The following is a 15,301-nucleotide window of genomic DNA, read 5'->3' as shown; positions in this document are numbered from 1 at the left end:
GAAAATATGTTTTAAAATGCCATGCATGCACATGATGAGATATTTGAATTGATGATTGATGCATATATATATGAAATGGCGTTATGGACGCACAGGTGAGTTTTTATGTTATTCATACGATTTATTTTATGTGAATTGCATTGAAAGCTCATAACCTACACCCTAGGTGTTAGTGCTTATATTATTCACCACACTGCACGCTCGCCTTGGATCCAAGTAGGTGGATGTCGTACAGACCATGTAAGGGTTCCGACATGCTAGTCGTATAGATCACTAGATGTGATTCCGACTAGTGGGTGACCTTAGTTATGCGCGCCGATGATTGATGAGAGAAGCACTAGAGCGTATTCTGACACCTTTCATCGTACAGACTACCTTACGTAGTTCCGAGTGACGTGCAGAGTTGGGCCGTATAGGTCACTGTGGTGACTCCGGCTGAGTGGGATATTGAGCTATAGAATCAGCCGTATAGGACCACTGTAGGGTCTCCGGTTGATTTATTATTTCACCTGATTTATATCGATGCATTCATATTATATTTTGGCATGGCATGACATATTCTTTCTGAAATGTTATGTTGATAGATGGTGAGCTGAGTTTTGATGATTTATATATTTATGTTTTTATAATAAATTTCTGGGAAAGTATACAGGTTTTACGGTGAGGGGTTAGAAATGTTTTAAATGAAATGTTTTGGAAAATCTTTGGTTTTACTGACCCACTCATCTTTGTTTTGCGCCCCTCCAGGTTCTAGTTAGCAGTTGGTGGCTCACGAGGTCTTTTTCGGCGTTCTGACAGACGTTCTGCATGTAGGACTCACCTGCGGGTGTTGTACTTTTAATTATAGTCCTACTTGACTGCACTTGATACCTACGCTCTGAATTCGTGTGTTTTACTTTATAACTCACTCTTTTATGCTAGTAGGTTATTACTGCTAGTAGTTGGTTCAAATTCCTTCATATTTCTGTTGTATCTTGCTTCCGTGTCGCACTTTTGTCTACGTCACGCTCACGTGACGGCCAGCACGCCTTGATTCTAGGATCGGGATGTGTCAAAAATTGAAAAATTAAAAGGGAAAATGATAGTGACGGTTGAGCTACCTCAGCCCTCCGATCGGCAGTGCCGCCACTCCCTCAACAATTGAGCCCATACCTCACCCTACTATTTATCTCTTCCCCATTTACAACTTCACACCGAGTACTAGTCTTATTGGAAGATGGACTAGCCGGTGGTGTTATGCAGGGGAGGAGGTGTACACGTGTTGAGAGTATGAATCTTACATCGAAGAAAGAAAATATTTTGCATTTGCTTATAAATAGTGGGGCTACTTACATATATTGTCAATTAGTGTTACGATGGAACCTCAATTTCCTTTTTAGTCAGTTTCAAGATAGGGGTGTGCTATCCACGCACCCCTTTTTACTTCTCACACACCCCTTATTAATTTCTGTCCGTTGATCTTATTCAATTCATCCGATCCGACGGCCGAAAACCAAAAAGGTGTGGGAGAAGTAAAAAGGGGTGTGTGGATATCACACCCCTCAAGATATAGGAGGATTGGGAGGACTGAAGCCCTATTCAACATGACAGAATATGAAATATGGAATGAGGGAGTCTTGGACTACAATTAGGGTTTCCATCCCGTCTTTGGACATAAGTTTTACACAACAGTCTTAGTCAACATGAAACTTCTGTTTCATATCCTAATGTTTAAATTCAAATGTAAATGTTGTTCATTAGTTTTGATGTTGGGATAAAATGTATTCAGCTTTACATAGGACTCTTGTACTGATGTAGATTTATACGACAAGTTGAATGAAGATGACAATAACTTCTGCAACCACTTTACCATAAAAATGTACATAGGACTGGTGTACTGACGTATTTTATACAACAAGTTGATTGAAGACGACATTTACTTCTTCAACCATTGGGCTAAAATAAGTCTTGGGGAGAAAATATATCTTTGGTCTAGTTCTCCTAGGATTTAACCCTGGCTTAAATTATTCTGGACCCACAAAACTGTTATATTTCAAACATTTTTTTTTTGTTTTTTTGTTTTTTACTTATAAACTAACAGCTATAATCAAATGAGACAAATCTAATGGTAAAATAAAGATTTGATGGCCTAAAATTAAATTTGTCTAAAGTAATTTAAGAAAATTATTTAAATCAAATTTAACTTAAAACTTTATAAATACCTATGTATTTGTATAATTTTTAATTACTTATCAGAATTTAAATATGTTTAGATTTAAATGTTCATAAAAAAAATAAATTATGATAATCTTCATAAATTTTATTTTAAAAAAAGTTACCAAAAAAAAAGTAGGCTAAAATCATTATATTATTAATCTTAGGCTAAAATTTTAAGTCGGGTTGGAAGAGAAAAGCAGTTGCTGAGTTATGACTTAATTTTTTTTTTTTTTTTTTAGTATATCGATATTTTTACACTAGGGGAGGGGAAATTCGGCTAAGCCACACAATAGGCAGCATAATTTGGTATCGAATTCGTTATTCACGATATTCAAATCTAAAATCTCTCACTTCTAAACGAAGACGATGGTTTGGACAACACATGATGAAAAGACAAACCTGAACTATTGATCCCCTATAGAAATGTATAAATGGATAGTTCTGTTGATTCGGTTTAACCCTTGTACTATACAATACAAGCCAAGTTACACGATAAACCTTCTTCTTTAGGGGAGAAGGAAATGTAATTACATAACCAGCAAGGAAACCTAATCACCCTCCCTACTACTTCTACAGGAGACGCTCTTACATTTAATTGTACTTATTTCATGTGGCCTTCGTCGTCCCAAGCATATGGAGTATTGGACTCAGACAAATACCATTCAACCACCACTTCGTTTCCATGATTCCATCTCTCTGTTCTCTATATTTTTTATTTTTAATCAACTGTGATTTTTCATATCTGTGTTTGAATGATAATTTAAAATGTATAAAGTCTTAAATAATGGCTGGTCTACACGGGGAACACGGGTTCTTGGGATGAGAAGGTGCATTCAAAATAACAATCATTGCCCTATCAGAAGAAATATATCAATTAATTTGATGTTATCAGGTATGAGTTGGACTTTTTTTTTACAAGAAACAATAGTAATTTGGGTTTTTATCGCAAATGATTTTTGAAATTGACAATCACCATCAAGATGGTTCTTGAAATTGAAAATCAATCAATGTAGTCCTTGAAAATAAGTATCGCAAATCAATTTGGTCTTTTCGTCACAATTCTATTAAAAATTCTGTTAAGTGCTATTGTGGCACGTAAATGGGCCCCATAAGTCATTTTTTCTTACAAATGGTCATTGAAATTGACTCGGAACGTCAAAATGGTCTGAAATTGACCCACAACATCAAAATGGTCCCTAAAATTGAAAATTGATCAATGTTGTCATTCTGTCACAATTTTGTCAAAAATTATGTATGTGCTAATGTGATACATAAATGGGTCATACAAGACTAATTAAATTAAAAAAACTTACAAATACACTTAATAATTTAATAGTTGATAAAAAAGTTGTCAACCCAAAAACCCAATCCTGCAATCACCTCTGATCCCAATCCACATTTCTCTACCTCATTCACTTTCTATTCTTTAAAAAAAAACTCAATATACTCATCTTTACACATTTCGACACCCTTCACCGAATTGAACTTGGATCGAGATCACCTTTGGTGATAGCTTGATCAATTGGCAACGACTTCTTGGACATCACAGTTAACATTTAGACGATCAACATCCTCACAATCTTAATCTTGGAGAGCTTGTTTGGCGCTTCCCTGATGGTCTGGTGATGCAAAGAACAACGAGGTCTGCCTTGAGATAATGAGGTTATACCCAAGGTGCGTCTATTGTTGGTTGAAAACTATTTCCACACCTCCTCTTACCTTCGAGAATTTATGGAAGAGATCCCTCTTCAGAGTAGGCCTACTATAAAAAGAAAAAAAATCATTGTGCAAAAAAGTATTTAGACAACTATTTTAATTAATTATTAAACTCACATCGGCACATAACAATTTTTTTTACAGAATTGTGGCGGAATGATCATATTGATTTGCGACATCTACTTTCAAAGACTACATTGTTCAATTTTCAATTTCAGGGACCATCTTAATGGTGTGGGTCAATTTCAAAAATCATTTATGATAAAAATCCGTAAATATTGTGGGCCTCATTTATGTGCCACATCAGCACTTAACTGAATTTTTAACAGAATTGTGACGGAATGACCACATTGATTTGCGACACCTATTTTCAAGGACTACATTGATTGATTTTCAATTTTAAGGACCATCTTGATGGTGATGGTCAATTTCAGGAACTATTTATGATAAAATCTTAGTAATTTTGCATGAATTACATAGAACAGTTACAAATTAAGGTTGTGACATTTGCATATTTTTAAATGACTAATTCATTGATATGGAGATTATACGCATCAACGATATCAACACAAACACCATTGATACCAGCACAAGCACCATCGCCATAGATCCTCCACAAAGATAGCAAACACAATATACTTGTATCCAGGCATACGTAATGTCATTGTTGTTGGAAATTTTAGCGATTTGATGTTGCTTCTCCTAACAAATCTCATAAGGTACATATAGTAAATATTCTTTCACATTGAAATATTAAATTGGATAAAACTAATAACAATGTGTTGGTCGCAGGAATCTCCTGGCGGACGAGCACACAGCTCTCCTGGGAGAATGACGTCGGTTGAGGGTATCTGTCGTACTTCTGCTTTCTTCTCGGGCTTGCTCGGGCAAGCCTTTGTCGGGCAGATCTTGGTCGGGCAAGACACACTTCGGGCAAGGCTCGTCGGGCAGTTCTGAAAAAGAAGGACAGAGTTAATTTGAAAGGGTGCATTTGTGGGGCCTTAGGTGTAGGCCTTAAGGCTCACAATCAAGATTAACTTTGTCGTGCTCAGGCGTGCCACTGCCATCTTCAGTATGGCAGATGTTGAATGGGTGTTAAGCTTTGATTGAATATGTATACGCCCGAGAAACCAAGTTAGATATAACAGGTGCCTTTGTGGGGCCTTAGGTATAGGCCTTGAGGCTTCCTGTCAAACTAAACCAGCGCTTGGATGTATCATATTTGGTCTTTTATGGTTGCCAGAGTCTTATCACTATTATACCTTTGATTATCTGAATCCAAGAGGTAGGACGAACCCAAATGAGTGCCTTTGTAGGGCCTTAGGTATAGGCCTTGAGGCTTCCCATCAGAGTTAATCCTTATACTCGGACCAACTAGACCGCAACATGAAATGAAGCTAAATAGATGCCTTCGTGGGGCCTTAGGTGTAGGCCTTGAGGCTTTCTATCAGAATTCACTCCATGCTTAAGCCTTTTCTACGAATCAAGATATAATAGCAATAAAACGGAGAAATAGATTGATTACTTGCGCCCCAAGTAACTTCGGACTTCTCGCTTATCAAGGATTGTCGTGGATGGGTTGAGTCCACATAGAGTTCTTTTTTATGCCTTGAGGCCAAGGACTTTACTGATCTTTAAATTACATGCCCGCGGGCTTAAGACTTAGATCTGATTTGAACTCTGACGCGATTCAGATCGGATTCAAGTGCTGAAGACTCATTTTCATTATGACTTTGCTAGAAATAACTTGTATATAACTGGGAATATATAACATGTTATTGTGCTTTTAAAAGAAAGAAAAGGCAAAGACAGAGCAAAGACAGTCGGGTAAGTTTGAACCTTATCGGCCAAGGCTGAACTTCTTACAAAATCTATCTTTGTGGCTCTGTCAGAGGTCTGAAAGCTTTTAGAGGGGTTGACGGGGAAGAAGAGGATACAAAATGAATCGATACCACCATGAACAAGGTAGCAGAGCTATTACAGGGGTTTGGGAAGGTTTATCCCGAATGGGATGAAGGCTTGTGCTGACTACAGCTTCGTTGAAGGCAAATCTGGCTTGAGCAGAGTTTTGGCTTTTGTTTGTTTGTTTGAGTGTCCTTAATTCTGTCTTCTCTTCCTCCTTTTATAGACGACTTCAGCTTGGGTTCCTGTAGCAATAGCGGTGCCCGAATGCGGTTTGGTGATGACTCACTAGCTTTTTTACATGAATGCCACCAATAAAGTACTTTATTGGGCTATGTAGTGACTGAATAGCCTACCCCCTGTGGTCTTTGAGTAGGTAAGCAGGTGGCCTTTGTAACTTGTGCCCAGCCGAAAGCCTCTTTCCTGCCTCCTAAGTTTTCCTCTGGGCCTTGGGTTTGGGTCGACTTTCTCTCTAGCCCAAAGTTCAGATTTTATCCCAAACAGTGCCCCCTTCAATTGATGTTAAGGTTGGGATCCCAAGCGCCAACATTAAATGAATAACAACATGCGTGCCCTTTGAGCTTCTTGCGACCTTTAAACTGCCTTCTGGTTCTCTATAAATTCTGGCTTTGGAAACCCTTTTCAAATCATCACCTCTTCTTCATTTTGGTCTTCACCCTTCATCCACCTTGAATCCTTCCGTCTCCCCACTGAGAAATGGGTTCCTCAGGTTTTGAGTGGAGTTTCCTGAAACTCCCCTTTCGTGAGAAAAAAGAAAGTTTTCACCTGATGATTGCTACCTCCAACACCTTTGGTCGATCACCCCTCTATCTCCAACACCCTTGGTCAGGCGGTCTCCTCTTGATGACTGATCTTCCCACAACTTGTGGTGATAAGTCGGGCTTCATCATCATACATGGTGAAGATCTTGTGGGAGGGTCCTCTACCAAGCTCATGTTGGCCGCCCAACCCGATCACCTGATTGGGTTTCAACCAAGAAGATAGCGGGAAACCAGTTGAAGACACCAACACTTTCAGAGAGGATCAAATGTAATACATAAGATTTGGTATCTTGTAATCTCATCAATTTGTCGACATGAAATAAGTATTTTTATCTATTTCTGCATCTCTGCCTTCTTTAAATGTTTGGATGAACAAAATACCGTATGTGAATTTCTAAGGTCCGTCTCACTCTGCTCCCTCTTCGATATAGCAATCCCTAACATCCCATAATGTAGGACAATATTTCTTCAAGAATTTTGCATTAATAGGGTGTTTCTGCTCATTGCCTTCGAGGTCTGCTAGATAATATCCTCCTTTGTTCAAAACCCGACTAATAATAAAAGGACCTTCCCATGTCGGGCTCCATTTCCCGAAGCCACGCAGCTGAGCGCCCAGCGGGAGGACCGCTTTCCACGCTAAATCTCCTTCCTTGAAAGACTTTAACTTCACCCTTTTGTTATAAGCTCGGGCAACAGCAATCTTTCCTTCTTGAATCTGGTTCAAGGCTTCAATTCGGGCTGCATCCAGATCTTCAATACCTTGACACATGGCTTCGATATATTCTGCACTATGCAACCCAAATTGGTTTTGAATTCTTACGGAACTGACGTTGATTTCCATAGGAAGCACTGTATCTTGCCCGAAAGTCAAGGCATAAGGAGTCGTGCCTGTCCCCGCTCTTTTAGAAGTCCGGTATGCCCACAACATGTTCCCTAGCATCTCATGCCACCTTTCTGGACTATCAATCACCATTCTTTTAATAATGTTGACCAAGATCTTGTTGCTAGCCTCTGCTTGCCCATTTGACTGAGGGTAGTATGGACTGGATTGGATCATCTTTATTTTGTACTTGCTTGCAAACTCTTCAACCTCCTTTGAAATAAACGATGGCCCACGATCCGTTACTATAGTTTCAGGCACCCCATACCTGTGCAGGATCTTGGTCTCAATAAAATTCTTGACCACGGCTGAAGTTATGGATTTTACTGCCGATGCTTCTACCCATTTGGTGAAGTAATCCGTTGCCACAATTATGAAAGTATGTCCCTTACTAGAGGCCGGATAAATCTGCCCGATGAAGTCCATTGCCCATCCTCGGAACGGCTAAGGCTTAACCACTGGATTGAGAGGTACTGATGGTACGTGCTGGAGAGGTCCATGTCTCTGACATTCTTCACATCCGCGGGCATAGGACTTACAATCTTTTTCCATGTCGGGCCAGAAATAACCATACCTTCTGAGTAGCCATCTCATCTTTGTTCCCGCTTGATGTGCTCCACATATTCCCTCATGTACTTCGGCCATTACTCTCATGGATTCCTCTAGGCCTAAGCATTTTAATAGCAACCCATCTGGGGTCTTTCTCAACAGATTTTTTGTCCACAAGACATACTTGGTTGCTTGCTGCCTGTTCTTCTTACTTGTGGGTGAAGAAGGATCTTTCAGATACTGAGTAATAGGTGTCCTCCAATCTTCCACCTCGGTCTCTAGAACCATTACATCCAGACTGAACCTCCGATCTAAGATAGAGGGAAGGTTTCTTGTTTGGATCTCAACATCAACACCATACTTCCTTTCTTGCATTGGCACTCCTGAAGCTAGTTGCGCCATTTCATTGGCTGCCAAGTTAGATCCCCTAGGAATGTGATTGACTGATATCTCAGACTCCCACAAACTCAGCAGCTGTGTTGCTGCCATATAGTACCCTGCTATAGTGATATGTCTGCATTTGAACTCGCCATTTAGTTGATTTATCACTAACTCTGAATCACCAAAGATCTCTACTTCAGTTGCCCCCAAGTCCATCAGGATTTCCAGGCCGATAATCAATGCCTCATACTCCGCCCGATTATTGGTATTTTCTTGATAATCAAGTAGGAAGGAATAGTAATGATAAACCCCTTGAGGGTTTATAATCACAATTCCAGCTCCTGCTGCCTTCTGAGTGTAGGATCTATCGAAATATAGCTTCCAAGGTGTAATCCAAAGACTTGCTACTCTCCTTATCTCTTGCTGGATCCAATCTTCTTTGCCCGAAACATCACTTCTTGGTGGGATCCATACATTAGCAACTTCTAAACTTTCCGGGATATTGATTTCCTCGCTTTGAGACTCCTGATGTTCGGTCAGGAAGTCAGCAATTGCCTGGCCTTTGACTGCCCTCTGGGGTATGTACTGAAAACTGAATTCTGATAATGCTAGAATCCACTTCCCAATCCTCCCTGCTAGCATAGGTCTTGACAACATATACTTTATCATATCTGTTTTGGCGATAATGTGCACATGACAAGGTAGCATGTAATGCCTTAGCTTGCTGGCAGTAAAATATAGAGCCAAACACAGTTTTTCCACCGGAGAATATTTTGTTTCTACCTCGGTCAGAATTCTGCTGAGGTAATACACAGCCTGCTCTTTTCCTCCTTCATTATTCTGGGCTAGTAGACTCCCAATTGATCTTTCCGATGCAGAAATATATAGTTTCAATGGCTTTCCCCTTTGAGGTGGCACCAGCACTGGTGGGGAAGTTAAGTAAGCCTTGATGCTATCAAATGCCTGCTGGTGGGTTGGCCCCCACTCAAAATTCTCCCTATCCTTCAATCTCAGTAGCGGAGTTAGTGGCTGGATTTTGCCCGCCAAATTGGCAATGAATCTCCTTAAGAAGTTGATTTTACCTAGCAATCTCTGAAGCTGTACTTTGTTGGTAGGTGGAAGTGACTCTAATATTGCCCGAGACTTATTTTTGTCCACCTCCACACCTCTCTGATGCACCAAGAATCCCAAAAAATTGCCCGCTCTTACTCCAAAAGCGCATTTCTTTGGATTCATCTTCAACTTGTGGATCCGCATCCTCATCAATGCTTGCTTGAGGTCCACGAGATGCTGCTCTTCTGTCTTAGATTTCACCACAATGTCATCGATATACACCTCCATGCTTTGGCCAATTAAATCATGAAAAATGGCATTCATTGCCCTTTGATACGTGGCACCTGCATTTTTGAGCCCGAATGGCATGACCAGATATTCATATGCCCCCACATGACCAGGACATCTAAAAGCTGTCTTATGAATATCCTCTGGCGCCATCTTTATTTGATTGTAACCGGCATTTCCATCCATAAACGATAAAACTTTATGCTTTGCTACAGCATCTATGGATAAGTCAGCCATGGGCATGGGATATTCATCCTTTGGTGTGGCGCTATTAATATTCCTATAATCAACACAACACCGTACTGCTTTTGTTATAGCTTTTAAAACGGGTACAATGTTGGCTAGCCACTCTACATATTTGGCTGGTCTAATAAAGCCAGCTTTCACCAGCTTTTCAATTTCTTCTTTGACTTTTTCTTCTATCTCCTTTGACATCCTTCGTGGTGCCTGCTTGACAGGTTTATATCCTTCCTTGATGGGCATTCTATGTTCCACCAAGGCTGGGTCTAATCCTGGCATCTCGATGTAATGCCAAGCAAAACAATCTTTGAATTCTTGCAAAAGAGAGATAATCTTGGCCCGATCCTCAATCCTTAATAAACCGCTGATTTGAATTGGTCTCGGATCCTCTTCTGTGCCTAGATCAATAACTTCCAATGGATCCTGGACTTCTGGAGGTGGCTTATCAGGCTCTGCACATAAAAATTCAACTAACTCCGGGTTCTCGGGCAGACCGTCTGGCTCGTCTATATCGTAGACGCATTCGGCCATTTGAATGGCCTTATCTAACTCCTCTGTGCAAGATTCTTCCTCATTTTCCTGCTGGCTGGTAGAAACTTTCCCCTGCCACTCCTGCTCTTCTTTATCCAAGAGCTTTTCTTCCTGTCTTCTTCCCTTTCCATACACCAACAATCTTTTAATCAGGGATCTGACTGCCATGACCTGATCTTTCTTCTTTTGTTCGATCATTGATGGTATAGAGAGTTTGGTATAAGACAGGGTCTCTCCCACTCCTCCTTGGTAAGGAGCATCCCTTGTTCTAGAAGCTTTCAGGCCGTCACCTTGGTAGGGCGGCCGTTCTCATCAACTCCTAAACATTTCAAAATTCCCACGTTGGGATTGTAGAAATTTGCTTCTGCAACATTAGCTGAGGGGAGGAACGGCCGTGATTCGGCCTCTACCAACTCCCAAAAGCTTGATCATTCAGTACTTGCCTCGTGGTATACAGCCACTTGTTGATGAAGAGTAGAAGGTATAGCTAAACTTTGATGAATCCAATCTCTTCCAAGTAGGGCCCCGTAAGTGGAAGTGCAGTCTACTACAAAGAACGCCAACATTATTTTCTTGGACCCCAGATCTACCTCCAAAGGTAATATCCCATGAGTCCTGGTGATGGCACCTGAAAAGCTCGAGACTGTAAGGTTTGTGGGAATAAGATCTTCAGTGCTTCTCCCCATCCTCTTCATCTGCTTGGCTGGCAATATGTTAACAGCCGCTCCTCCATCAATCAAAATTCTTTTGAAAGGTACACCTTCCAGATGAGCTGAAATGTATATAGGCTTCAGGTGGTTGGCCAACGAAATACTTGGGCGGCTGAACACCATTTTATCTGTGTAAATCCGTAGGGGACCACCTTTAGGTACTTTTGAGGATTCAACCTTGCCTGAGTCTTCCTCTGTAACTACCTCCACATTGACGTGAGCCATCATCGGCTCAGTTGTTACATAATCACCTTCCATGGTAGCGGGCTGGTCAGGCCTGGTGCCAAACATGGCGGATAATACATACGTCATGTTGATGTGGAAGTTGCTGGGTTCGAGCAAGTCCTCATTCTTGCTCCCAACGTGATCCATGAACTCGTCTAACCAGGCCATTGCATCGGCTGGTAGTAAGGGCTCTGGTATCCCTTCCTGTTGTGGTTGATTCATGTCTCCGTACAGCGCTTGCTTTGGAACTTCACCAAACGGATCCAAAGGCAGAAAGGTTGGTCTCCTCTCAGATGCAACAGTTTCCTCATGGGTGGGCCCTGGCCTCCAACCAGGTGTTGGCATCATAGTCAGATCTTCCTGAGCCCTTCTTAAGATCCTATACTTGCCAGGATGTTGGCTTTGTGGCACATGATTCCCCATACCCTCCGTCTTGCCGTTGGCCCTTTCTACTTCCTTCTTACTTCGCCAACGAAGCTGACTACTACTTCCAGATGTTGCCCTCTCTGGCTTTTGATTTTTTGAGGCTTCAGAGGTGATGGGGGTCATCAGGGAATTCATGTAGGCTTTGTGCTGCCTTTGAACCCTTCTGACCATGGATGCTCCCATTGGTCTGGTGGGCTGCCCATCTTTTCCAACTACATACCATTTCCGCCCACGATATGCAGGAGTTGCTTTCTTAACAGGATTAGCTATCCCATCAGTTCTTCTGACTTCCTTCCCCTTTTGGCCATTTTGAAGCTGCTCTGTACTTCTTTGGAGTTTGGCTTCCATGTCCTCTGCCTCGTCAGAAACTTCATAGTTTCGAAATACTTCTGACAACGCCTTGGGTTGGGAATCACCTTCTAAACGTTGAAAAACGCTTCGGGAAGTATTTTTTCTTGTTGCCTGCTTAAGCCTTTCGCGGGCTTCTCTTTTAATTAACTCGTGATCAATAAGGACTCCAGCTGGGGGAATCTCGAGTTCACATTCACACTGGCATTTACTACACATAACCAGCCCTTTGATTATGGCAGCCTTTGGGTACTCGGATGGTTTGCCTATCCCTTCCGTAGGTCGTTTGGCTAGTTTCCCTTCTTCTTCTTCCCTTATAATTTTCCCTTTTCCTTTCTCTGCCCAGGTCATGTTGAGCATGTTTACCGGGGCTTCAGAAAAGGGCAACACAGGGTTGACTATGACTACCTCATCTGGTTGGGTAGTCCTGTGTCTTTCTCCTTTGGGAGGAGCCAAACCTGTCTCATTTCTAGAGCCTAGGGAGGCTTCATTCAGTCTCTGTAGCATTTGAAACAATGTATTCTGTAAATCTTCTGGCATGTTTATCTTTATCTTCAGATCAGAGGGTCCCACTGGGCGTGCCAAAACTATGTTCGTCGCAGGAATCTCCTGGCGGACGAGCACACAGCTCCCCTGGGATAATGACGTCGGTTGAGGGTATCTGTCGTACTTCTGCTTTCTTCTCGGGCTTGCTCGGGCAAGCCTTTGTCGGGCAGATCTTGGTCGGGCAAGACACACTTCGGGCAAGGCTCGTCGGGCAGTTCTGAAAGAGAAGGACAGAGTTAATTTGAAAGGGTGCATTTGTGGGGCCTTAGGTGTAAGCCTTAAGGCTCACAATCAAGATTAACTTTGTCGTGCTCAGGCGTGCCACTGCCATCTTCAGTATGGCAGATGTTGAATGGGTGTTAAGCTTTGATTGAATATGTATACGCCCGAGAAACCAAGTTAGATATAACAGGTGCCTTTGTGGGGCCTTAGGTATAGGCCTTGAGGCTTCCTGTCAAACTAAACCAGCGCTTGGATGTATCATATTTGGTCTTTTATGGTTGCCAGAGTCTTATCACTATTATACCTTTGATTATCTGAATCCAAGAGGTAGGACGAACCCAAATGAGTGCCTTTGTAGGGCCTTAGGTATAGGCCTTGAGGCTTCCCATCAGAGTTAATCCTTATACTCGGACCAACTAGACCGCAACATGAAATGAAGCTAAATAGATGCCTTCGTGGGGCCTTAGGTGTAGGCCTTGAGGCTTTCTATCAGAATTCACTCCATGCTTAAGCCTTTTCTACGAATCAAGATATAATAGCAATAAAACGGAGAAATAGATTGATTACTTGCGCCCCAAGTAACTTCGGACTTCTCGCTTATCAAGGATTGTCGTGGATGGGTTGAGTCCACATAGAGTTCTTTTTTATGCCTTGAGGCCAAGGACTTTACTGATCTTTAAATTACATGCCCGCGGGCTTAAGACTTAGATCTGATTTGAACTCTGACGCGATTCAGATCGGATTCAAGTGCTGAAGACTCATTTTCATTATGACTTTGCTAGAAATAACTTGTATATAACTGGGAATATATAACATGTTATTGTGCTTTTAAAAGAAAGAAAAGGCAAAGACAGAGCAAAGACAGTCGGGTAAGTTTGAACCTTATCGGCCAAGGCTGAACTTCTTACAAAATCTATCTTTGTGGCTCTGTCAGAGGTCTGAAAGCTTTTAGAGGGGTTGACGGGGAAGAAGAGGATACAAAATGAATCGATACCACCATGAACAAGGTAGCAGAGCTATTACAGGGGTTTGGGAAGGTTTATCCCGAATGGGATGAAGGCTTGTGCTGACTACAGCTTCGTTGAAGGCAAATCTGGCTTGAGCAGAGTTTTGGCTTTTGTTTGTTTGTTTGAGTGTCCTTAATTCTGTCTTCTCTTCCTCCTTTTATAGACGACTTCAGCTTGGGTTCCTGTAGCAATAGCGGTGCCCGAATGCGGTTTGGTGATGACTCACTAGCTTTTTTACATGAATGCCACCAATAAAGTACTTTATTGGGCTATGTAGTGACTGAATAGCCTACCCCCTGTGGTCTTTGAGTAGGTAAGCAGGTGGCCTTTGTAACTTGTGCCCAGCCGAAAGCCTCTTTCCTGCCTCCTAAGTTTTCCTCTGGGCCTTGGGTTTGGGTCGACTTTCTCTCTGGCCCAAAGTTCAGATTTTATCCCAAACACAATGAAATACTTATCTTTTATTTCAATGATGCTTTAAATAAAACAAGATTTTAGGTTGCAAAATGTAAGTTTATTGTTGTAGAAATGGTACACTAAAAGTGATGAATACTAATTAAGTGATAATATTAACAACAATAACTTTTAAAAAGTCAATCGACTTTGTATTTTGAAATACGCTAAACATTTTTAACAATTGTCAACAAACGAGACCACGTGAAGACAAGCCATGTCACATCAGATGTACGAGTGGGACTTGGAAATGGTTTTACTTCTGCTTGAAAATGCTTCACTTCGAGTTGGATCCTCTTCACCAAGCCCCCGAAAAGGAAAAACAGCACATGGTGATGGAGTTTGATCAAATTTGACTGCACACCTAATTTTCGTTCGGAAGAAGCAAATGAATCAAAGCAGATCGGAGACGGATATCCAAAAATCCTTTGCAACACGCTGAATGAAGTATTTTGTTGACCCACCAAAATTAATTTTGTTTGGTTTAGTTGGTTGCTGGGATATAAATGATTATCCAGATGCACGATTCCAGGTCTCTCAAGTCAAATCTATTCAATATTTGTTTATTAGGGCCTGTATCTACTTACGAATAGAGATCACAGCTAAATTCACATGGCGATGACGCTCGAATTTGAATAATATTAAAAACAAAAAATCCAACCCAGCTTTATGGATCACTGTTTTCTCTTTCTTCTGTACTAGCCCTCATGCATGTACTTACGCGCGTGCTTAAGATATTTTTTGAACCACGACGTGTTACGTTTGATTTATACATTTTAAATGTATTCATATACGTTAATTGCTTCAATAATTTTTTTAATGACAAAAAGAAAGTCAAATATTTGAAGT

General features: G+C 41.2%; 1 protein-coding gene across 1 annotated transcript; it reads right to left on the bottom strand.

Annotated features, from left to right (window-relative positions):
• Positions 1-7,920: 7,920 nt before the first annotated feature.
• Positions 7,921-10,686, bottom strand: LOC139187925 (uncharacterized). Its single transcript, XM_070804549.1, has 2 exons — positions 10,181-10,686; positions 7,921-10,027 (listed from the first exon to the last, which is right to left on the bottom strand). The coding sequence occupies exons 1-2, from the start codon at positions 10,684-10,686 to the stop codon at positions 7,921-7,923; spliced, it is 2,613 nt and encodes an 870-aa protein (XP_070660650.1).
• Between the last annotated feature and the right edge of the window lie 4,615 nt (positions 10,687-15,301).

This window comes from Malus domestica, chromosome 09 (genome assembly GCF_042453785.1).
Source record: "Malus domestica chromosome 09, GDT2T_hap1".
Classification (NCBI taxonomy): domain Eukaryota; kingdom Viridiplantae; phylum Streptophyta; class Magnoliopsida; order Rosales; family Rosaceae; genus Malus; species Malus domestica.
This window is presented reverse-complemented; position numbering and strand designations above follow the sequence as displayed.